Source organism: Polypterus senegalus, chromosome 8 (assembly GCF_016835505.1).
Source record: "Polypterus senegalus isolate Bchr_013 chromosome 8, ASM1683550v1, whole genome shotgun sequence".
Classification (NCBI taxonomy): Eukaryota; Metazoa; Chordata; class Cladistia; order Polypteriformes; family Polypteridae; genus Polypterus; species Polypterus senegalus.
In genome coordinates, this window is record NC_053161.1 from 102,663,492 (window position 1) to 102,689,749 (window position 26,258).

At 36.0% G+C, this 26,258-nt stretch overlaps 1 protein-coding gene across 10 annotated transcripts in view; it reads left to right on the forward strand.

The window, feature by feature from the left end:
* Positions 1-26,258, forward strand: part of shank3a (SH3 and multiple ankyrin repeat domains 3a) — a 1,684,705-nt gene that overhangs the window by 492,749 nt on the left and 1,165,698 nt on the right. For all 10 annotated transcript variants that reach the window (XR_005634694.1, XM_039761519.1, XM_039761518.1 and 7 more), the window contains exon 4: positions 1,613-1,816. Coding sequence is in view for 9 of the 10 variants with exons in the window: in XM_039761519.1 (XP_039617453.1) it covers positions 1,613-1,816 (204 nt within the window). In the remaining variant the exon portion in view is untranslated. The remainder of the gene's footprint in view (positions 1-1,612; positions 1,817-26,258) is intronic.

Below are 26,258 nucleotides of genomic sequence, written 5' to 3' on the forward strand. Positions count from 1 at the left end.
TTGAGTCACACCATTTAACAAAGTCCTTGATTAGGTTCCTATACTCCTCCTCCTGCCCACTCCTGATGCAGCCCACGATAGCAGTGTCGTCAGTGAACTTTTGCACGTGGCAGGACTCCGGGTTGTATTGGAAGTCTGATGTATATAGGCTGAACAGGACCGGAGAAAGTACAGTCCCCTGTGGTGCTCTTGTGCTGCTGACCACAATGTCAGACCTGCAGTTCCTGAGACGCACATACTGAGGTCTGCTTGTAAGATAGTCCACGATCCATGCCACCAGGTATGAATCTATTCCCATCTCTGTCAGCTTGTCCCTAAGGAGCAGAGGTTGGATGGTGCTGAAAGGGCTAGAGAAGTCCAGAAACAAAATTCTTACAGCACCACTGCCTCTATCCAAGTGAGAGAGGGATCGGTGTAGAATATACAGGTAGATGATGGCATCCTCCGCTGCCACCTTCTCCTGGTATGCGAACTGCAGAGGGTCAAGGGTGTGGCAGACCTGTGGCCTCAGTTGGTGAAGCAGCAGCTGCTCCATGGTCTTCATCACATGTGACGTCAAAGCGCCAGGCCGGAAGTCATTCAGCTCACTAGGATGTGATACCTTTGGGACTGGGGTGATTATGACATAACTAGGGTTTATTATGACATAACTCTGAACCTAAAAGAAGGCTTAATAGTTCCCTATATTATTGCATTCCCATTTATTGTTTGCAGGGCCAGCCTATAACAATTGTTGTGATTATTATTATTATGAAAAATTCACTTTTTAAATCTGAAAAATAAAATATATATTTGTTAAATACTCTGCCTTTCAAGTGGTTGAAGTTATGGCAGGGTAACAGTTAACTGATTAAGTTATAATGTTTAATTTTGTACATTGCAAGTTTTGTAATTTCATCCATCAGTACATTCTAAACATTTTAAAGAAATGGTGGCATAATTTCTGTTGTTCACATGAACATCAGTGAAATTTAAAGTCTCTGCTTTCAAATTTACAATTTAATATATATAATATTCTGCAATAATTTAATAACATAAAACAATTCTTTTTAATCATTCTGTTTGCAATTGTCCATAAATTGATAAGTACTAAAATTAAAGTCACATAACTGAAACTTCTCCATGTAAAAAAATATATTTTTAAAAGTTAACCAGAATCTAACTTTTATTATTTTTGGCCTCTCAGATGACAGTAAGAGAGAGAAGGATTTTGGTTAAACTGCTGGCTTGCTTGAAAAATGTCTGGACCACATTAAGCACAGATTTGAATTCTAGAGTCATATCCTGTAGGATGAGAGTTATGTCCTTTGGATGGACACTTTTTTGTTTTGCTGTTTTATATTTTAATTTCCAACAGCCTACCTTTTCTGTGTGTTAATGACTGTAACGCTGGTATCTATCCTATAGATTAATAAATTTCCATCTATCTATCTATCTATCTATCTATCTATCTATCTATCTATCTATCTATCTATCTATCGGTCTGTCTGTCTGTCTGTCTGTCTGTCCTAAACATTTAAACATTATGCATATACTATAAAAATGGCACTATTTCTATATGCAATATTTTTTTATAAGTAATATATGAAATATCTTATTTTTTTTCTTTTAGAAATGTATGAAATTCAATACAGAGGCACCTATCTGGGCCTCGAAGCAAAGGATTTTATGTACTCTGAATCAGAGTCTGAAGGATGTATTAAACTATGGACTCTTCCAACCAGCTTACAATGGAAAAGCGGGGAAATTCCTGGATGAAGAGAGACTGTTAAAGGAATACCCACTGCCCACAGTTACCCCAGTTCCTTATCTAGAGGTAAGATTTAATTTTTAAACCAAAGAACATCCATTCTCAGAATTGTAACTTAAAAGACACCATACAATCACATGTCAGACTGATTTAAAGTGATTTTTTTACTTAATACAGGATTTTTGAATCTATCCCATTTTTTCAGGAAATCTTTTTTTCCTGTCATTCTATAGTTCATTCAATTTAGTAAAAATGGTATTTGATACTTCTTGGAATAAAAGGAATAGAATACATTTAATTATTTTAACTGACATTTTAAACTAAATGTCAGTGACAGTTGTTGAAAGTGCATTGCAAAAATGTCAAAGGAGGCAGCATATATAGTAAAGGCTGAACACCATGCCTGATGGCATAAATTTGTAATTTAATTTTTTTCTCCAAATTGATATACACTGTGAAAACATTTTTAGCACTATTTTTATTTATGATAGGTTGCTAAATGAATATTTTAAAGGATTTTGAGAAATCTGGAAATCTTTGTTTAACATATTCTGTAGTAAATTGTATTATTTTGCATTTAGTTAACACTTTGGCACAATGGTACATGTGCAAATGACTTTGCAAAGTGGTATATAGGTTGGAAGTAGTGATGTGACATCTACCCTACACATTCATAGTGACAGTATTTTTTAAGCTTATGGCATGTTTTACAATCTGTGTTAGATGACATCAACATAGGGTAGTTATCTGCAACTGCAATGGTGAGATTCCATTACTGTAGTATTATTGAAGACTAAAATGGCAAGGATGGAGAGTGAATAAGTGTTTAAGTAAAGCTGGCATGATAGTAAGATTTCTTATAGAGTATAAACATTATAGATATTAACTTAATCAAATCACTTATTACCTGTTATTCACATGTAATTTGGACATCGATTCATTTTTAATCTTTTCTGTACTGGAAGTACACCTTCTTGCCAATGCCCTTTAATGACAACTTAAAAATGCAGTGATATATTCTTTAAATATCACACATACCATAATAAGAGACATGCCATGACTTCAAGTAATGTTGTGGTTTCACCGCTTTAATGCTTGTATTTAGCTTCTTTATAGCCTGGCATATTATGCATTTAAAAAAGCAACTGCTACCACCATTGTGTTATCAGTCAGTCAGTCATTTTCCAGTCATAAATACTGAAAGTACAGACTCACTTTATTTAACCCCAGTTGCCATCTCTATGTTGTCTACTGATACTGGAGATTGTGAGGCAAACATGTTAAGAATGGATCCAGATGTGTGTGCATCTTCAAGAAACTGAAACAAAAACAGTTTTTTAGAATACAGAATTGTTCCTATTAAAAAAAATCCACAGTGCTAAAAATATAATCAAAGTCAAACCATGAATATCCAAGAGTGGTTAACCAGAATACTGTAATTAGAACTATGAGTTAAAGATAAAATCTGTTCGAGGATAAAATCCCCAATCTTGGACAGAAAGTGTTGCACCCAGGTTTATGGCATAGCCATCATGATGTGATATGTAGTGCCTGATTCTTTAGCAATCATGCAGTGCATCCTTGCAACTCTTCGACAAAATGATGAGATTGTAGAATGCCAGTAGGGAGCTTCAATAGTTGGTGTGGGCTGTATTGCTTTAGAAAAAAAAACTGAAGAATTAATTCAGACCGAATATACATTCCATGAAAATAAAGCTTTAAGAATATTCACAACAAATCAAGTGAAGTTGGGGAGCATGCCCTGGTACAGTGCATTGCCACATCCACTACACGACTAAACAGCTCAGGATCCCAGTTGGCAACCCCCCAGGCAGATACGTGGTCCAGTCCCACTCTCCGGAAATGACCGTCTATCTGCCACAGCCAGGTATTACGTGGGTGACCCCTTGGCCTGGTCCAGCCACTCGAGTCCCCAACAATGAGGATTTAATGAGCCAGAACACCCTCAGGGAAACGCTCGACATGGCCGTAGTGCTGTAACTGACGCTCCCTTACAAGGCAGGTAATGTGCCTCATTCGGGACGTCCATGAGCAACCGCTCATTCGACACAAAGTCAAACCAACGGTACCCAAGGATTTTCCAGAAAGACACAGTACCAAAGGAGTCCAGTCTTCGTCTCAGGTCACTGGATAGTGTCCATGTCTCGCAACCATATAGCAACAAATGAACAGAAAAATTGTCCAATGCCACAGTATGTAGATGATCTATATTTGATTTCAGAGAAAATGTCATTTTCTTGAATTTGCAGTTTGTTTCAGTTTAAAAAAGTAAGCGCAATACGTTATTATTAATCAAGTTATGGAAACACAGAAATGTCCCATTTATGTGCTGAAATTCACAACAAACCCAGTTTTAGACTGACTACCTCTCAAATAAGATACATAAAAGATGATGGCAGAAGGACAGGGAAAAAAGAATCCTGAAGACACTTACCAACAGAACTTTCTGCCCCCTCTTTACAAAGATCAAGGAGTGAAGGACTGGACTCCATCTAAAGTCTAACAAGGTGACATTTTTGTCTTGAGTAACCCCAACTCAAATCCATATCTTTTTCTCCAAAGATAACACAAATGTCATTGCTTTATATCTTCAGAAAGTGCAAAAAGGAATTTTTCTTTGTAGATGTTATACTTTTTCACATCATTCTTTCTCAGCAACATCTGGGCTTCTGTCTAAACCAGGCCTTACTAGGAATAAGAAACTCAATCTGTCAGCCAGTAAACCTTTAAAAATCAAAAGCACATGCTGCTCTAAGTAACTAGACAAAAAGCAAAATAAATAATGAAAAGGTGCAGAATTTACAAAATTAAATGTATTCTAACAAGAAGAGATTGACTGCATGAGTTTACTAGTAATGCTTGTACTTACTTATCTAGTAATACTTCTTTATCTATGCAATGTAAAGAAGCAAAGTATCATATATTGGTGAGACGTGCAAATAGGATTTTTATTGTACCCTGAACAGGTGGCAATAAAGTTTAACTTGAACTGTCAATTCAGTATGATAGAGAAGTTTGAAGAATAGGTAAAGATTGACGTAGCACCAATAAAAATGCAAGAGAGAAACGTGATTTGAGCATTAAAACAAAGGGTGCTTTATGGGAAAACATAATGGAGAGATTTGCAGAGGAACATAAAGGGGCTTTAGGAGAGACAAAAATTTTGTGTGTTTAGCAGGTTGATGTGATGCAAGCAAAGACTGATAGGCAATCTGGAGTGTTGGAATTGATAGCTCTGTAGATAACAGCAAAATGAAGCAGTATGGTTACAGAAGCCAGAATAGTCGTAACAAATTCATTGTGCTTACTCCATGACAGAATACTGGCAATAGAATTTTGAATTTGTTATAAACTTTTGATCAGGATAAAATAAATTGCATAATCTAAATGAGAGGTGATGCTGATATAACAGTGTTATTTTGAATCAGGGGGAGGAAGGAAGGAAGGAAATAAGAGTGAGATTCTAGTCATGTTGTGTAGGTGGTAGAAAAATGTTCTGACCACAGCTGATATGTAATGTTAAAATGCCAAAGTGCACATGTCCTACCCTATTCCTTTCTAATAAACTAGAGACCACACTTGAATCTTTGCTGACATTCTGTCCCTTTTCCAATTTTGGCTGTTCACTCACCACCCCAACATATCAAAATGCCTCAAGCTACACTTGTGTTTTATTTGATCTAAATGAGGCTACTGGACCCTGGCTATCTGTTGTTTTGTGTAGAATCTTCTATCAGCTGCCATGCATGTGTCCCCTTTCAGTCCCTACATACTGTTCAATGCTTGGTTGAACAGCTTGCTCTGAAATTAATTGTTTGTGTATTTCACTGATTTTTTAAAATGTTCTCCTGGGTTTGGGCCATGCAATATTAAACTATACTTCTTACTCCTTAAGCCAAAAATGAGCACAAATCCCTTTTGATGTGTTAGGAATATGTATTTTTTTATGACCGAAAACCAAAGGGACAGATTGTCTTGTTGCAATATATTAAGCACATTGTAACAAGGCATAGTTATATGATACAGTTGTTCTAAAGGTAACTGCAGATTAATAATACCATTAATATTTTAATGTACTCTCTAATAAGAGATACTATGATCTAAGAATACAAAATGTTCATAAAAATACCTTTCCCATGCTCAAATTGCTTTACAAATATTCAAAAATGAACAACAGGAAAAAAGATCTAAAACACAATGATGGATACAAAGTAACATCAGCATAAAACACTAAATAAAAGATAAATACAAGAAACGTAACAGTTTGAATTAAAAAGAGTCACAATACATCAGAATAAAACACAGAAACACAAAATACTACAATAGCATCCTAAACAAATAATATCATTTGTAATAAAATTGAAATCATCCTGAGCACCTGGACAGAGAGGGGAAACAGAAAGAAAGGGTCAGAATGTCAGTGTAAGTTAAATGCCTTCCTGAACAAATGAGTTTTAAGTTGCTTTTTGAAAGAATTGAGTCGCTTGATCTCATTCATTTCTGGAGGTTGTTCCAAAGTCTGGGTGCGATAGAGCTGAAGGCTTGGTCACCTATAGAGTGCAGTTCAGTATGGGGCACAACAAAATTGCCAAAATCAGTGGACCTTAGTGAGTGGAAAGGACATTAGTGGTAGAGAAGGTTACTCATGTAATCCAGTGTGAAGCTATTTAAAGCTTTATGGGTTATTAAAAGAATTTTATACTCAATTTTGTAAGACACAGAGAGGCAGTGGAGGTGATGCAGGATTAGTGTTATGTGCTAACTGTTGCTGGTTTGTGTAAGGACTCTTGCAGCATAGTTTAGTATCAACTAGAGCTGTGATAGAAGATCAGACATGTCACCTGCCAGTAACAACAACAATTATTTAAATAGCCCATTTTCGTAAAAATGATGTAGAAAAATTCTGATTTCTCCTTATTTAGTTTCGTGAAAATTACTACTCATCCATTCAGAAACACAAGTAAGACACTGGGTCAGTGAACCAAGAGAGTCTGAGTCATCAGGCGCTATTGACAAATACAGTTGTGTGTCATCAGTTTAGCTGTGGTAGCTCACGTTATGCCCAGAAATAATCTGACCTAACAGAGCTACAGTAGTTGATGTGGGATGTATTGCACAGAAACGGAGAGGAATGAGTGAACCTGGGATATGTTGCATACTGTAATATATGTGGAGAGGATAAGAAAAGGAGGAATCAAAAATTACACCAAAATTTTAAAATGTACAGTATATGTGAAAATCAGTTAATTTAGATTAAGAGATCTCGGTGGACTATACTTTGATATTAAGGGAAAAAAAGTTAACAATTATTTCCTTGCTGAAAACAGAAAGAAGGTTAAAGTCTCAAAGTTTCAGCTGTTTAGCCTTCATCAGGTTGGCAACAGTGAAGCCTAAAAAGAATGACTTTATTTCTTTTTGCAGAAGGATTAAAAAATATAAAATAGGAAATTGTGACATAACATAACATGACATAACATAATGCCTTTATTACCTTCAGTTTTGCTGAGATTGGCAAAGCAGGAACCAACATTGAATAGAATGCCAGTTTATTACAGGTCCCATAAATCTGGGATTGCCAGTTAACCTGATTTGCACATATTGTATGAAAACCACAGTGCTTGGAGACTCAACACAGAAATCAACCAAGCCAGGAATTTGAACACTGCATACAGTGGTGCTAGCCACAGTGCAAGTGTGCTTTCCCATAGGAAATGAATATAAATAACTAAACAAGATGGTAAAGGCTGATAAACTATAAACATGTTGTGTAGACTGCCCAAAAAACTGGTGCTAGCTGACCTCAGTTACATAGAGTACATACTAAATAAGCTTTGAGGAATTATGTCCTGGAGTTATACTCTGGGGTATTTCTGTGAATAACATGACTAATAACAAACCCTAACATAAAGACCATGAAACTCCTTAATATAGCCTGCATTTTATTCAGTCATTTTGCAAAAGCTTACAGAAATAACATTTCAAGCTTTCACATCCCCTCACCCACACATTGTGTGTCACTGTTTCTTGTTTACATTTAAATTCTCACATATTAATTATTTACAGCTAGTCAGCTATGATAAAGGGTCTTTTAAAGTAAATAAATTAATAAATTAAAAATGTATTAAAGTTTTGCTCTGCTAACCTTTTAACTGCCTCAAGATGTATGAGGGTAATAACACATTGATGGTAACATTCTGAAAAACGTCAAAATTCATGAGTGCTTATTTATAAATGCTTTTTTATTATCTGAAATAAACATATTTTTAAAGAAACTTACATTATAGTATTAGCATGTTTGTGTCATTTGGTTTTCTAATTTAATAAGGAATAAAATCATACATGCATTTATTTATTTAGCATAACTATATTCTTCCCAGCAACCCAGTAATAGAAAAATCAAATTAGGAAAATGGATGAAGGGAATAATATTGTTTTTAGGAATTTGTATCAATAAATAAGTCATTACTCTTGTTCTTTAAGTTTTCTGTGTGATGCCATGACTAGCTCTCTTGTTAGAACTCAAACTGTTATGGATGAAGACTGAAAGCATGAGTTGTTATTCCATACCTCAGGATTTACTGTAGACACTTCCAATGCATGTCAGATTTCCTTTGCTTTAAGTGTCCAGAGTTTTGATGTAATTCTTTATTTGAAGACACAAACAAAGAGGAAGCCAGCAAATACCTGTCATTATTTAAAGAACAAATCACCCAACCAGTCATACAATAATGAAAGAGAAGAGTTATGTTATGGTGATTAAACATAAAAAACAACCACACTAAATGATGTAGTATCTTTAACAATGAATCATAAATATACTGAAGAGTATGGCTTTATGCAACAATTATTAATTTGTATGACTTTATAAAATTACTATATATTTCTTTTTACAATTTCCACAGAAAATAGCCCTAAAGAAAATTCAGTCTCATCTTATCTTCATTTCCAAATGCTGCTAGGAGGTGTCATCTGCACTGCATGTGGCTGGCTGTACCTTCACCACCCCACACATTGATATACACACACCACACCCATTATTTAGATGGACGATTAATATAAACAGTATTGTGCTATAAAGAGAACAGGCCTGTATGCTTATCTCTCAAACATGGGCTCTTATTGGCTTTTGGATACATTCCCTTTTCTGAGGACCAGTCATATTCTTCCTAAGCAGGAAGCATTCCAAGAGGTCCTGTTAATCTTGTACATTTCAGGTGGTTAACAAGCATCCCACCTTGTCAGAACCTACTAGGGTGATCTTATAGAGGGGTATACATTTGTGCATCAAACTGAGTGTTGGATGACTGTGGAGTGAAAGGTTATCAGATGTATGGAAGAAAAATTACTGGAGTAGAGTGAAAGTTACCAGACAGCTGGGCAACTACAGCAGAAGTCGTAAGGGAGACAGCTAGAAGGGTGCTTGGTGTGACATCTGGACAGAGGAAGTAGAACAAAAGAAACTTGATGGTTGAATGGAGAAGCACAGGAAAGAATACAGAGGTTGGCAAAGAAGAAGTGGAATAATCAGAGAGAAGAAGAAAGTAAATAGGAGTACAAGGAGATAAGGCATAAGGTGAAGAGAGAAGCGGTGAAGGCTAAAGAAAAGGCATATGATGAGTTGCATTAAGTTGGGAGAAAAGGACCTGTAACGACTGGCTAGACAGAGGGAACAAGCTGGGAAAGATAAACAGCAGGTTAGGGTGATAAAGGATAATGACAGAAACATACAAGCGAGGAGAGTGTGTTTAATAGATGTAAAGAATACTTTGAGAGGTTAATGAATGAAAAGAATAAGAGAGAGAAGTTTGGATGATGTGAAGATAGTAAACCAGGAAGTACAATGGATTAGCAATGAAGAAGTAAGGACAGATATGAAGAGGTTGAAGAATGGAAAGGCTGTTGGTCCAGATGACATACTGTACCTGTGGAAGTGGAGTTTTTAACCAGATTGTTTAATGCAATCTTAGAATGCCTGAGGAGTGGAGAAGATGTGTACTGGTACCAATTTTTATGAATAAGGGTGATGTGCACAACTGTAGTAACTACAGAGGGATAAAATTGATCAAACACAGCATTAAGGTATGGGAATGGTGATTACTGAGCAGCAGTATGGTTTGGTCTATGGGTGTTGATGGAATATACAGAATGCCAAAAAGAGCTGCTTTGTCTTTGGTGACCTGGAGAGAGCATGTGACAGGATGCCTTGAGAGGATTTGTGGTATTGTATAAAGGAAGTTGTGAGCAGCAGAGAAGTATGTAAATGTGGTATAGGATACGTATGAGTGAAGAGTGACAGTTGTGAGGTCTGCGGAAGAAGTGACGGATGCATTCAATGTTGAGCCCTTTCTTATTTGCAATGGTGATGGACAGGTTGACAGAGGAGATTAGACGGGAGTCCCCATGGACTATGATGTTTATGGATGACATTGTGATCTGTAACAAGAGTAGGGAGCAGGTTGAGGAAACCCTGGAGAGGTAGAGATATGCTCCAGAGAAGAGAGGAATGAAGGTCAGTAGTACCAAAGCAGAATACATGTATGTGAATGAGAGGGAGGTCATAGCAGGGGTAGAGCTGGCAAGGGTGGATGAGTTTAAATACGTGGGATCAACAGTACAAAGTGTGGAAGAGTTGTGAAAAAAAGAGTACAGGCAGGGTGGAATGGATGGAGAAGAGTGTCAGGAGTGATTTGTGACAGACGGGTAAGAGTGAAAGGGAAGTTCTACAGGACGGTAGTGAGACCAGCTTTGTTTTATGGGTTGGAGACGGTGGCACTGACCAGAAAGCAGGAGGTGGCAGAGGTTAAGTTGCTAAGATTTGCATTGGGTGTGATGAAGATGGACAGGATTAGAAATGAGTACATTAGAAGGCCAGCTGAGGTTGGATGGTTGGGAGACAAGTCAGAGATGCGATATTGCGTTGCTTTGGACATGTGCAGAGGAGAGATGCTGGGTATTTTGGGGAAAGGATGCTAAAGATAGAGCTGCCAGGCAAGAGGAAAAGAGGAAGACCTAAGTGAAGGTTTATGGATGTGGTGAGAGAGGACATGCAGGTGGTGGGTGTGACAGAGCAAGATGTAGAGGACAGGAAGATATGGAAGAAAGGGATCCACTGTGGCGACCCCTAGCAGGAGTAGCCTATAAAAGAAGAAAGAAAGATTGAGTTGCTTTATAAAGTAAATAATGTAGACAGGAAACAAGCAACAGAGCATCTTGTAATAAGGCAATCTAGCCCATATGTCACTAGACCAGACAGGATTACTATGTCCTTTACTGTTGTTTACTTTATACCATTCAGCTTCTAAAAGAAAAGGTATTATATTATTTTAAAAGAAGTTTTGGTTTGTTTTTTTTTTCAAATTGGGGTTGAAGAGAGTAGTGAGCAGGTCTTCCATCACAGTTGTCAGTTTGAAAGGGCTAAACTGAGTTAGAAAATGATTGAATGGATTAATGAAAATTATACAATTATTGCTTGGTGTAAACATAAATAAGAAATAAAGAAATAGAAAATCAGAAAATGAAATAAAGTTTTTTTAGCGTGTCCATCAAAGACTGAAAACTGAAAGAACAGTTCAGGTTGACCTCTTTAGACTCCGTCTTCGGTGTTATCAGTGTACAAGTTAAAGTGCCAATAATTCAGCCTCAGATCTCTGTGGCTCTAATAGTGTTTGTTTCTCTCAAATGACATTAAGCTTTGTATAGGCAACTGACCTTCAGGAGTTTGGAGTAGATTCTAAAAATGAAATGTTATGTACTAGAATTTCAATTATTTCAGTTTAAAATGCTGTTACCTTTCAGAATCATTCTTATATTTAGCAAACACTATGACAGTCTTTCCACCTCAGGCACGCCAGGGTAATGGAAAGTGAAAGGGCAGCATGAAGAATGTTGTTGCTTTGACAGGTATATTTATTGTGAGTTGACTTGGGAAATAAGAACCTAGAAAGGTGCCTAGAGCAAACCTTTAGGCTGCTATCAGTGTATTTGTGACTCCTAGTCAGAAGGAACTAATAAACTGTACATAAACTAAGGTTATTCTGCTGAGAATTGAACAACTCCATTAATGGATTTCTTATGCCCACAATAGATATTGTTATCTTCCTTCTGGTTATATTTTTGCATTGTATTGTGTTTGGTAGAATTTTTTAGCTCTCATAATGTGGCATCTCTGTCCTCAACAGTTGTCAAGCCTGGGAAGGTCTGAGCAGTCATTTTGTTTCTAAGTATTCTTTTTGGATACAGCATTGGCAGGGTTTGACTGTATTATGGTTCATAAAAACAAAAAAAAAAATCTTGCTAACATTCAAGAACGTGCTCTAGGCAACTGCCAAATCAACAACTGACCTACATACGATCACACCACCTCTTGACAGTGAGATGATTCAATCGCATTGTATTAAAGAAGAAATGAAAAGTAGCATATGAACCTGTGCATTTTAAAACTGAACCTACAAAGGGCATTTTGTTTCAGAGTCTACTCCTGCTGCATTAGGAAGAAAGCAGGAAATGGACAGAGAGTCAGTGCATCACAGGACACACTCATCCATACACCCACATCACTCAGAGACCACTCACACTTAATCCAATTCAGGGTCAGCAGTGTAAAGTACCAACCAGATCTTGGACAGGCTCATTTACTGTATTTATTAACAAATTCCTATTTTCTTACAAAGTTCAAACCAACTGTCATTCCCCTTGTCATGGCATCTTTTATAATTCATGATGGCAGTAAACCAGAATGTGCTATGCATTTGGCAGGCGAGAGAACCTGAAAAAATGCGATTTCATCCAGCAGCCTTCCACAAAAATACATACACACCCAAAAATAGGTAATGGAAGGACAAAACACTACAGAATTAAAGGGAAAATAGCATTTAGCTTCATATTTAATCTTGATTTTAACGTCTTTAAGTATACAGCAGTAAACGGAGTGGAAGGCAGCACCACATTAGAAAAACAGTCCCTGGTAAAACAGTGAAATGTAAAACTTGCCTGTTACCACAGAGAGTTGGAGGGAAAAGCTCCAAACGATGGATAGTTAGACGGATTCCAATAAGAGTGCATTCAGATATTCAAATGTTGCAGTGGGGAGAAAGCTAGATAGAAGCAGGGCATGTCTGCTCATCAGTTTATCATCTTATTCAGTTATTGTGAAAGATTATTTTAATAAAAAACCATATATTCCATTTCTGACACTTTTCTCAGTACCTGGGACATTTTTTTCACATCAAAGAATTGTATGCCTGACCTTCTATTCTGGTGTGTTTTTTAGTCTTTTTGCGGATGCTTACACTTCAAAAGGGCCTTTTCTCTTGTCTAAATGATGCCTGTGTAGTGGATGCTTTTCTTGATAGAAGCTTCTGCAAATCCTTATTTATTTTAGTATAAATACAAACTAAATCTATGCACAAATGCTGAAATATTGTACAGCAAAAAGTCACAAATATGTTCTCATTTACAGTATAGATCACAATGATATAGAGGTTATTAATGATATATGTAGCGCTACAATGTAGTCATATAATTCCTACAGGGATCTTCCAAGGCTATATACTCAGGGGTCCTCAATCACGGTCCTGGAGGGCCACAGTGGCTGCAGGTTTTTGCTCCAACCCAATTGCTTAATAAGAAGCACTTATTGCTCAAGTAACACTTCTGCTTCATTTTATTTTATTTTATTTTTTTTATTTATTTATTAATTTTATTACAATCAATACATAGCAATCAAGTTTTTACAAAAAAAAGAATTATGTTAAGAACAGATCGATCCCCACCCCTGAGAGAGAGAGTAAGCCAAATGGTGTAAAATTTAAGGCTTGTAAAAATACCTAAATTAATAAATTCTCTGTGCTTTATAAACTTATTTTAAAATATTACTGATTAGATCCTGACTTCTGCTTCATTTTAGTTGTCTCGTTCGTTAAGATTTTAAACTCTTATTGTTTATGTTAGACTTAAACAGCTGTTTTCTTGGTTTTTAATTGCTCGTAATTAGCAATAACATGCAAATGACAAAGAGACCAGCATTTCTCCATTTAGCTTGTTACCATTTACACCTGTGTGTGTAGTCTATTTATCATGCATTGTTGGGTTTAATTAAATACTTGGAAGAAAAGTGAACAGAAAAAAGTGAAGGACTGAGAATTACTCATCCATTTTAGCCTTCAAATCATTTGGATGATATCCTTATAAAGGGGAATAAAATCTAGGATATGAGAATTACCTGACATAGCAGAGTTAAAGCTCTAACAAGCCATGAAATTAAATTATTGGAAAGAATTGCTTTCTAATTAAGCAACCGGGTTAGAACAAAAACCTGCAGCCACTGCGGCCATCCAGGACTGTGATTGAGGACCCCTGCTCTAGTTCCTTAGTCTCTGGTTTTTCTTCCTGTTTTGCATGACATCTCCTTCCTGAAATAAGAAGAGAACAGTCCCTGAGGCATCTGGGCTATTCAGCTCCCTTTAAAATCAGGAGAAACATTGAATATTTTTTTTTGAAAGAGACAATGCAAACTGGAAGACAAATACATTTAAATTATTACCAAGTGGCTCCAAGTGAGGGTGTGCAACCAAGAGGGGAACTGCTTGGGCAAACGTCTTACTGGAGACAATTATGCTGAAGATTAATATGTAATATACAATCCAATAACTACTCAAGGTCAGAAGTTGGCAAGCTTGTGGATAGAAATTCAGATGGCTGGTTCTTCGATTGGATACTTTACTTTTCAATGTTTATTTCTGAATTTTCGTGCTTGTGTTAGAAAGTGCAACTACTGTTTAGCTATCCTTATGATGTCTTTTATGTTAATGTTACATTTCAACCCACTGTGATTGTCCTCCAGTGTTCAGTGCAATTCCTCTCTCCATAAACCCCCTCTGTTCTTTAAGGCACTATTTATCCAATGCTCAGGAGTCTCTGCCTGCCTTCTTAACCCTTCCCAGGTTTGTAAAGTGCATCACAAATCTCCTAGGGGCTTGTGGAATGTAGAACTCTGCAAACCTGTGTGACATTTCGCTGTCAATCATCCATCTAGCTCGCCCATCTTTAGAGTACAGTAATATGGTGGCAACTACAATACACCTTCATCCATGATCACCAGTGTGTTGATACTGTGAAATCACTTGTGATTCACATATGTGTGCTGAGCCACACATAGGGCAATAATCTCTATGTGCATGCCATCAGTCACACCAGCAATGTCATGTCAGATTGCATGGAATGCTGATGAAATGTATAAATCTGTACATTACATTGTGGTTGTAATGACATTAAAAAGTGTGGTGTAAAATTAGAGAAATGGTTGGTTGTGACAAACCCAAATCTTCGCAAAACATGACATTACCAGTCAATTTAATTTCATCTAACAGTGAATGGCTTTTCTGTGTAGACGCAACAATCACATAACGTACATTTGTTCCAAATATTATTCCATCTCTGTCAAATTAACATCTCTTAATGAATTTAGTTGTGTCCCAGAGTTTACAAAACATTCAGCCTTTTCCAGGATGTGTATGTCGATCTCTGCCTGCATGGCAACTTCTAGCAGCTACTAGTGAATTAGGACAGCTTATGAGCTCTCTTAAATCCTGGTAAAGTAGCAATAGTTTCCTAAATTAGAAAAACTGAAAAAACATCACCCTGAGGTATTTCAAGAAGTTTTTCTACATTCAGATGCTTGAAAAATATGGGCATTGATCTTTTTCTCCCTGAAGTCTATAATAATTTATTGGATATTTTTAGTGTTGAGTCTTAGATAACTTTCTTAGCTGTAGTTGATCAGTTTGTTATTCACCCCATAATATCACTTATCATCCTAAGCCCCCAACAGTGTCACTGGCAGACTTCAGTACTTACTTCAAACAAAAGGTTACTAACAAACAACAAAACCCATAGAGGAGGCAGGACAAGAAAGAATAAATGGATGTTGACTTATACTTCTCAGGTGAACTGTTTGGATTCTTCTCCTTAAAAGTTTCAAGATCTAACATCAAATAACACACTTTGTGTCCATGTCATGAAATTTTTTACATAGCTTCTCAGAACTGATGGCATTGTAGCCAGATCAGAAAACACCAAGGAGAATGAGCCTCAAGATGCCCAAAGACTTAATCTAAAGGCAGACTGACTGTGTCATCAGTGGTCCTGTTGGAATGGGACCAGCTTGATGACAAAAGAATTTTCGGTATGTTTTAGCTATTAATAGGTTGCACATATAAAATATGTAATAAAACCTTTAAATGTGATTTTTAAATAGTGAAAAATGACAGTAACATATTTCAAGTGTCCATTCTAGTTTAATAATGATTTACTGTTGTTATTAGCATAATAGTTAGTAAAGTGTTTCTTGATAGTTAGTTTCTGGCTTATAATGAATACTTGAACTAAAATGTAACCACGGTTTTTACTTAAATCAGAATTTAAAATGTATTTTGGCTACTGATGTCAGGATGATGTGTTTGTGCTCAATTTTGCCTGGACAGTTTTAAAACATTGTGCTTGATGTTTGTTTCTACAGAAATATTTTTTAATCTAATAGGAATTTTACTAATACAAGAACTACAAAGTTATTTAGGATCAAGTTTAATTTTAAACTACTTATTCAATGTGGTTATATAGTCAAGATTTTGGACTTTCTTTAATCGTGATATTTTTACTCAGTTAGCTGCTGGGTGATTGATTATTGTTTGAAACTCATTTGTTAGCACAGAAGGAAAAAATATTGGGTTTATATGTAAGCCATATTAACTAGAATAGTTACCGAATTGCAGAACATGCAAGCAATTTTTAAATGTATATTTGGACAAATATAAGATTGGCCTCATTATCCTTTGAAGGTGCTGTGGTACTTAATAAACTATTCCCAAATCTTTTCAACTTTCTGCTTGGTAAGTGAGAAAGATGCAAAAGAAGCAGAAAAGGAACATAGCACACATCTTTTCTACACTTTCAGCAAAATGCTCATTCAAAAGGAGATTAGCAGTTTTTTCAAAAACTTAATAGGTTAACTCTCATTTAACACAAGTTTCCTTTAACACTTTAAAATAATTTTTTTCTGAAACATGAAGAGATTTCCTTTTATTCCTTTTAAACTTATATTTACTAAGTACAGTTCAACACATTTTAAAAAGCACTAAATATAATTTGAAATTCTCATTAACATCGCAAATTGCATCATACACTATATGTACCATAGTAAATTCAAAGATAAAAAATAATTTGTTGTCATTAAATGGAGATGTTCAGACTACTTGGCATATGGGTTCATTAGAATACTAACTGGGGCCTCAGTTGTATTTTTCTTATAAAATGTTTACTTGTGAAGTTACCTAATGTATAATTGAACTCTCATCGATTAACATCCAGCCATCAATGTGCTGAAAACTGATATGTTTACATACTTATAGGAAGCAGAATGGAGCAGGATCTTCAGCTAGTGGTGTATAAAATAGGAAATACAGAGCTGATTGCTAGTGTGCAAAGAAATCGATTAAACTCTTGCAGGTATTATATTTAACATGGAAGAAAAACACTTATTCAAGTTCGAAGAAGAGGAAACTTTGATATTTGACTTACTAAAATATTGCTTCAGAACAAAGGTGTTAGCAGCAGATTTAAAAGGATTGTTTTTGCATTTTGAAGAAGAGGGGTGTATTTATGAAGTACATAAATGTTAATTTGCAAAGCGTAGCACTGAATGATCTATATGAGGAGCAACAATATGGTTAAAGCTTACCAATGTATGTAATGCATAATCTTCTCAACCATTGTTTGCTTAAACTAAAAATGAACTGCTTTCCATTTTTCTGCCTACTCATATCCCATAGTCCTGAAATCATTCTAAGCGCTCTTTTTTGTACTTTCTTTAGTGCTGTTAAATGTTTTGTGCAATTCTGAGACCAAAGCCTCACAGAATATTCCAGAATAACCCCCTTAATTTGTACATTACACATTGTACGGTGCAGCCTAACGTCTTTTTAGCCTGTCTGAATGTTGACATGGAAGAATCCACTATGACTCTCATAAGTTGTACTTTCAAAATCAAGACTCTCTTAATGTGTTTTCATATTTACATCCTGGATGTAAAACCTTGCATGTATTTATGTTAACTTTCATGTGCCACCTATCAGGCCAAGTTAAAATTTCTTCCAGATTCATCCTAATGATTCTGCTGACTCTAGTTTAGTGACATCACCAAATTAATCAGCTTTGAGTTACATTTTAACAATATTGTTACAAAAGAGTATTGGCCCCAGCACTGACATCTAAAGGACATTCTTTAACAGCACGTAATTTGGAATAACTTTTTTTCATCATAATTCTTTCTCTTCTGTGTTTGCATCTTTCTTCACAGTACGCCTTGAACTCTCACTTCTTTTAATTTGATCACTAGTCTCTCATGTGGTACCTAATCAATGGCCTTTCGGAAACTGACATTAGCTCACTCGATGCTTGTATTGACTCTTCACAGAATTCCAGCATATCAGTGAAACAGAATCTTTTAAGTCTAAATCCATCTTGGCTGTTCAATTGTTTAATAATTCCTTTAATTAATTTACTGTACCCATGGTACATTTTAAGTTTGCTAGTTACAAAGTCACGTTTTTTTTATATAACGTGACAACATTTGATAGCTTTCAGTCTGTAGGAATTTCCCTGTTGTGCACATTAAGCGTTTGTAGAGAATATGAAATCACAAACTTCCTTGCACTCTAAGGCAAATGTTATCTGGTGAAGGAGATTTATTCTATTTCAGCCCTTTAAATTCTAGTCGCACCTCTATCTGCTATGTTCAAATCACAAAGTACTCTCTAAACAGTTCATCTAGCAATTTGAAGGTTATAAACTTCTTTCCGTGGGATTACTGAAAAATCCTCTTCTGGTCAAGGTTTGGGTTTTCCCCAATATTTCTGTCTAACTGCCTTTTAACTTTCCTAAAATAAACTGTTTAAGCTGTTGTCCTCATAAGCCATACATTTAATGCTGGAGTTAATTTTCTTTTACATATTATACAGCTGCTTTATTTTTATTATATTATGATCACTAGGCACTCATGCTTTGAATAATGCTACATCTTGAAATCAATCCTGATTTCTTCAGAATAATAAATCTAGACCGACTTCTGTGCTTGTTGCAGTTTTAAAAGACAAAGTTGAAAAACTAGCATCAGTCCTTTCAATGATTTCCTGGTCTTCTGCTCCACTATCTGTAGGGCATTCTCAGTTAATATTAGGGTAGTTAGTCCCCATTACTGTAACATTGCGTATTGACATTGTTAACTGCCTAGGGGTGCGTCTCTAATACACTTATAATGATGGCCTTCTGTCTTTAATGCTTACTAGTCAAATCCACAGATCTGTATTAAGATGTTATTCAAATCCTATTCGAAGACTTATATGCATATCCTTTCTTATATAAAAGGACACCCCCTTATGATTTTGCCTGTCTTTTTAAATAATAGATATGCTATCATGTCATATTCATACTGATCTCTAGGATTTTACCAGAATTCTGCTCTTCCTTTAAAATCATATAATACTGCAGCAACATATATTTCTGTTTCTTTTATTTTTTATAATAATAACATTATGGCAAGTCATTTTACGTGTATTACTAACTTCATTTTGAATCATTGCCTGTAGGCTAGTAATTTCAAAGCTACCTTTTATGTGTTTAATAATATGAACTTTTAAACCTGATCTGTCCAAAATTTCCTTCCCCCAAAACTCCCTGTTTAAACAGTATGTGAATCAGCCCCACCCGAATACATCAGTGTCTCACTGATTCATAAGTGATCTCTCCTGGGGTACATTTCCCATCTGTTCAAAAAGTCACCCAAATATTCCATAAACTTATGACCCTCTTTCTGCCTCCATGATATGAGCCATTCATGAAACATGTACTCAGTCTTACCTGGACTACCACAGGCACAACATTAGAGAAAGCCAGTTTGTAAGGTCATGTCTTCTGAGAAACTGGTAGAATATCTTTACCAATATCATTTGTTCCCAACCGGACAGAGACAAATAGATCCACCCCAGCTCTGGCTAGGCGCTTCTTCACAGGCTCAGGGAGTGCTCTTATTTGTACACCAGGAAGACAAAACATCTACAAGTTCTGTTGCGAAAGTAAAGCTACGTGTCAGTTCCTTTAATAACTAAATCTCCTGCTATCACTACCTAACACTGACTGTGGGATGGGTTAGAGGTTACTTGTTGGGGTACTTTATCTCTGCCAGCCACCTTCCTGAAAGCAATATAAGCAATTTAATTATTGTTTTTTTTTTACTGTCTAGTATTCTATCGATTAATGTTCACTTTTTTAGATTGAATAGTAAAGACACTAATGAATTGCTTTACTTATTGTCCTGCCTGGTGCCTTGAGCTGTTGGGCTCATCATGAATTTACATTAAAAGCCCAGACAAACTAATTTTAATTAATCGAGTGGCAGTATTATTGGAGTGATAGTAAGTTAATACCAAATCCAGATAAATTGGAGACAGAAATCATTACATTAAGATTGTGGGAGATTGCTAAACATTAAGTTATTAAAACTAAAATGGTAACCTGAACTTACATAGAAAATACATTTCTCAAAACGATGTTCTCTTACAGAGGCTTTCTTTTGTTTTTCAAATAAAGTTTGGATATCTTTCTATCTGTATTTATCTTTTTAACCATCTAATACTCCATAAGATAGATGCTGAAAGGTCACACACGCGTGCAGCAGACTTACCTAGAAACATGTAGCAACATAGTAGTCAAACTTTTAAAAATGGTGATAAAATTTTAAAAATAAATCCACATTATGGTAGTAATCATGATTTCATCAAAGTAATGGTAAACAATAAAATAATAAATTATGTGATATTAGTACAATCCTTACGTCACTTCCTCTCCTGGCCCCTGCATGAGCTTCAAAGTAAATACAAAATTTCTCCAGCTGCCTCCAATCACATGTGCAACGTTGCTCCTGTGCAGCTGAGAAAAAATTAGAAAAGCGCTTCTAATGGAAAAAATACTGTACAGTATATTGCATGTCGCATTTGTTGCGAACAAAAATGAAGATGAAAACAGGAAAAAACACCTTTAAGGTACCAAACTAGGGTGATGTCACCATGCGGTGCAAATTCTATATGTCAGCAAAGGTAGTTCAGCGAAAATAGTGTCTGAAAGTCTGGGAGGTACCACTAAGAGTGTTATCCTGTTGCGATGAGTCTTCTCTTGTCAGATGGAGACTGCAACAGATGCTCAACTACAATGTGTACCTAAAGAGGCCCATTCAAAGACTTCTTTACTGAACATTTATTTCTATACCACATTTCTATACAAAGGATGGCTCAACGTGACCAAGAAATACTTATAAGCAAAGAAAAAATAAATTGATAAGAAAAATAAAGAATAAATAATGTACAAAAAACATAAATAATGCATTCGTATTTTAAGAAAAACTCCTTCCAGTTGTTTGAAGAATACAACTTGTGGTGGGAGTTGACAAAACATCCAAAATATCCAATAAAATATATATATATATATGCAAATATATTAATTATACATTATATACATTAATATTAACAAAACCTAAAGTGTCCAATTAGTTTTCATGAACTTAAATCTTAATTGAGGAGTTTGCATGTTCTCCCCGTGTCTGCGTGGGTTTCCTCTGGGTACTCCGGTTTCCTCCCACAGTCCAAAGACATGCTGGAAAGGTGCACTGGCGATCCTAAATTGTCCCTAGTGTGTGCTTGGTGTGTGTGTGAGGCCTGCAGTGGGCTGGTGCCCTGCCTGAGGTTTGTTTCCTGCCTTGCACCCTGTGTTGGCTGGGATTTGCTCCAGTAGACCCCGTAGTTAGGATATGGCAGGTTGGATAATGAATGGATGGATGAAATCTTAATTGATTTTTATTCATCTAAAGTTGCCCTGATATCAGATTTTTCTAAATATCAAAGTGGAGCAGTAGCAAATATAGTAGTCAAAAGCATAATGTACAGTGGTTAGTTCAAAAAACAATTCCAAATTCAAAAAACTCTAACTGCAGGGTTTGCTGTAAAGTGTAGCTAAAAGCCAATTCTTCCTCGGCATTACATTTTGTCATTGATGAAATTTTTTCAATAAGTGACCCTAGTACTGCAGTGCTGAAAAATGACATTGTAGTAATAAAAATGTCATATAAAAGCTATAAGGTAGCAGCCTGCACAATAAAACTGAAATGCAGTAAATCCTGTATTACACCCCTCCTGAACTTTATAGAAACATACAAAATCATTGTGAAATGAGTGGTATCCATCCATGTCAGTGACCATTACACACAGGCTTTCATAAAGTAAAACTATTATGTTTTAATTAAAGGCATATGATTTTACCAAACACAAACCTCTTACAGCAGGTACCTAGGTGGGAAAAATTAACTGGAGAATAGTACATTTTAAATGTAACTACAATGAACAAGATATAAAATAGACACTAGAAACTGGCTTTGTTACAGAAAGATATTATCAAATGGTAAACACTTCTTCCAGACCAAACCACAAAATTTAACTTGGTATATTTAGACTCCCAAGTAGCCTTTGAAGTTGTTCTATACTGAAATTCAACTGTAAAGCTGCAGTGCATTGGTTAAGGGCAGGAATGAGAATGCTGAGCCTTATTATTATTACTACTTCAGACCCTGAAATTGTGGGTTCAGATCCCACCACTGACACTGTGAGACCATGAGCAAGGCATGTCATCTGTCTGTGCTCCAATTGGAAAACCAAAAATAAATGTAACCAATTCTATCATAAATGTTATAAGTCGCCCTGAATAAAGGCATTTGCCAACTAAAAATATGGAGACGGAAATGGAAATGTACTATATAGCAATGATATAGGCTTGTACACAATAATCGACTCTTTGGAATCTGTAGGTAACACAAAAGCAAGCCAGACATAAAATACAGAGAAAAAGCAAAAAGAATTTACAAAGATAAGGCGAATGCTCGCCAAAGCAATGCACTCTTTATAAGTGCACAGTGCTACAGTAAAATAACAAGAACACCAATTATAAATAAAAAAATATAACATTCTGAGTTACACTAAGTAATTTTTGAAAAGAAAGGTCATTTTATTACTGCAAGAGGTTTTTGAAGTAATTTAGAAGGCTATAAAAAAATGAAAGGTCACACAATGTCCTTGTGGACCATAAATCAAGCAACAGTATGCCTAAAATCTACAATGCAAAAATGACAGTAAACCTGGATTAATGTGTACAAATCATATCCTCAACCTACCAGGGCAAGTACTAAGGCTCTATGAGAATACTAGGATGAAAAATCCAGCAAAGTGTTGAATCTAAGAACTTTTGTACTTGCAAATCATGGAAGTTTGTCAGTCCTGCCTCTGTGTGTATTGTAGATTTGAAGAAGGCACATGACTGCATGGCCTCAGGCATTTTGTGAATGATGCTGCTGTGTGGTATTCAACTCCTGTTTCCATGGAGCAACAGCTGTGTATAGTTCTTGCTCCATTCCTTCTTTTTTGTGAATGGGATATTATGGCACAGCCAGTACTTAGAAAGCTATTAACTTGAAGGGTTCATTCTGAGATTTCTTATCCACCTTAGCCTAATCAGACTGAGATCTTCAATGCACACTGGAACGTTTTGTGGCCAAGTAAGATTTGAAGTATGATGACAGTCAGAAACTCCAAATATAAGGCCATGGTTTTCTTACGTGAAAAGTGATTTGTTTTCTGCAGATTGTCTGGATTTGGAGGTTTTTTAGTTAACCCAAATAGATGATTTCAAGGACCCGCAGGCCATGAGTACAGATATGGTAATACCATTGACTAATACACAGGTACAGTTTTCACAGTTTTGGGTATGTTATTCAATGCTGTGGTGATAAACTGGGAAGGATGTGCTCACCTGAGGTCATAAATTCTTGGCAGTGGCTAAAAGAATGAGATTGCAACTACAAACTGGTGAAAAGAGGTTTCCATGGTGGTTTTCCCGATTTTGGGAAGAAGGAAGTCACCATAATCTTCTAATATAACCAATCAATAGAAAAAAAGTGTTTAACAATGGATAATCATGAGCATTAACAGGAATACATGATTCAGAAAGAAATATAGTAAACTCACTTTAGGTACTAAAACAGCTGCCATTTTCTACAGGTTTAATCATATATAATCATTTCTGCCCACCCATCAATTGAAACAAATGTGTGTCATTGCCAGGTGGCAAAAGGCAAAGGGCAAAGGTGGCATCTGGATATTAAGTAATATTTATGTTCTAAAATTTCATTTCGGTTTTGTTGCCTCCTTTGTAAAGTATTGTATGTCCAAAACTAGCCAAACAAAATTTAAAAGTTCTAAACCTTTAAACTTTTTCAAATCTCAGTTTATTATATATAGATGAACTCAAGAGAAATACAGTAGTTATTAAAAATTACAGGGAAAAAACATTGAGCACATAAATATTCAAACTAAGACTAAGTGTTCTGGATTGACTAATTCTTATACAGATGTATTATATTTAGCTTTATAGGGTGGCCACTTTAGAATATTGTTCCTATGTAAGTTGAATTTTTATTAATTACATACTCTTGCTGTAAAAACATTAGCTAATTTGAAAAGATTATATCATCTATGTGAATGATTGAGACTAAATAATAACACAAAGAAATCCTTCCAAAATTATTATCACTTATTAGCCATTCATTTGCAAGTATTCTATAACTAAGGTACTCAAATGAAGTCACTTTTAGGCTATTTTATGATTAACTTAATTTTTAAGCTGCACATAACACAACATTAATTAGTTCCATTTTTCTAAAAGCTTTCCTGCAGAGTTCAATGTAATTTTATTTTTACTGCTGTTTTTCTGACCTTAAGCTGATTCAACCTGTTAACATATAATGTTAGTATATAGTATGTAAAATAATAAGCTTGTGCATTAGGCTAAATGTCGTTTCTAAATTAGCTCAGTGTGGGTGTCTGTGAGCGGGCCTGGCAGTGGACTATCCTGGGTTGGTTCTGCCTTGCCACTGCACCCGCCTGGCTAGTCTTAGGTCCCTGATAATCCCAAAAGGAATTACATGTGTCTGAGGATTTTATCTTTCCTTGACTATTAATAAATGCAGCACAAGAATTTCTACACATGAAATATGTGTATAGAAATATACAAATATGTATATATTGTACATAAAGAGTTTTTAAAATGAATTAGATTTCTAATTAGCCTCAACATTGATTAATAATATGACTATATTACAGTAAGATCACATGGCAATTAAAAAGAAAAAAAAATCTAAATTCCAGTCTATACAGAAGCCATCATTCCTTCAAGTCACTTGAGCAATAACCAAAGTGCAGTAAACACTGATGACTCCATCACTAGCTTTAACACATCCGCTCTAAAGTTCCAGTCCATTGCCCAGGGAATTCAAATGCTACCATAATGCAAGAAGACTGGGAATGTTTCAGCACCTGCCATTCACAAAGAGTGCCACAATTATTAAAATGTGCAAGTAATTTTTGTTGTGATCTTTAAATCCAAAGTGAACACTCAAATGTTCTTTCATACTTGGAACCCATTCATTTACTGTAGAACTTTCAGTGGTCCCTGTAATTCACTGTGATAGTAAATGAATAGCTGTACTTGTACCATACCTTAAAGTGCTATCAGAGGACCCTAAAGTAACCAGTTTATCCTATGCTAAAGTTGTAACATAATAATAAGTAATACATTTTTTTTTAACTTATTATTTTTTTTAACTTATGTTTTACTTACTTTTGTAAGCCACTGTAGTTTGTAAGAGACAGATCTGCATCCCAGCCAGGATGGACTTCACTCCCTTACCTGGTCAGGGGGTTATAGTAAAGGAAGGTCAGCAAAGGAGCTACGATACTCCCCTTCCAAGCTAGGACTTGGTTACAGAAGGATGCTGCAGTAACAGTTATACCAGGGCTGACCAACCAGCAGCCATGGAAGGACACACTTATAGGGTTTAGGAGCCTGGAAAGACAGGACAGTGGGTGTCTGTGAGTGGAAAGCATCCCTACATGCTCTGGGAGGCAGTTCCAGTATGAAAGCCTGCAGAGCAGAATGGTAGTTGTGGTCTCATGGGGCTGCCCTGTTGTTGGATATAGAGAGGAAATGTTCTGTTAGTGCCTGGCAATGGAAATGTTACCCTGTACAATGCACAATTTTTGTGTAAAAGAAAAGACTTTCATTGACCTAGGACAGTGTCTGATTAAAAGTCGTGGGGTGCTGAAGCCTGCTGATAGAATCAGGCCATAGCAGGAGGCTGGTTGGTTGGGAGCATGCGCTCATAGCTTGTTGCCGCACCCACCACTTGCTAAACCACCTGGATTGGGACCTGAGCGACACCAGGAGACAAAACAAAAAAAACTGTCTTGTACAGTTGCACCATACACCAAAAATAATTAACATCCCAAAGGAGTAACACTACATGACGTTGCATGCAAACAACCTTGAACAGTGCCTTTGG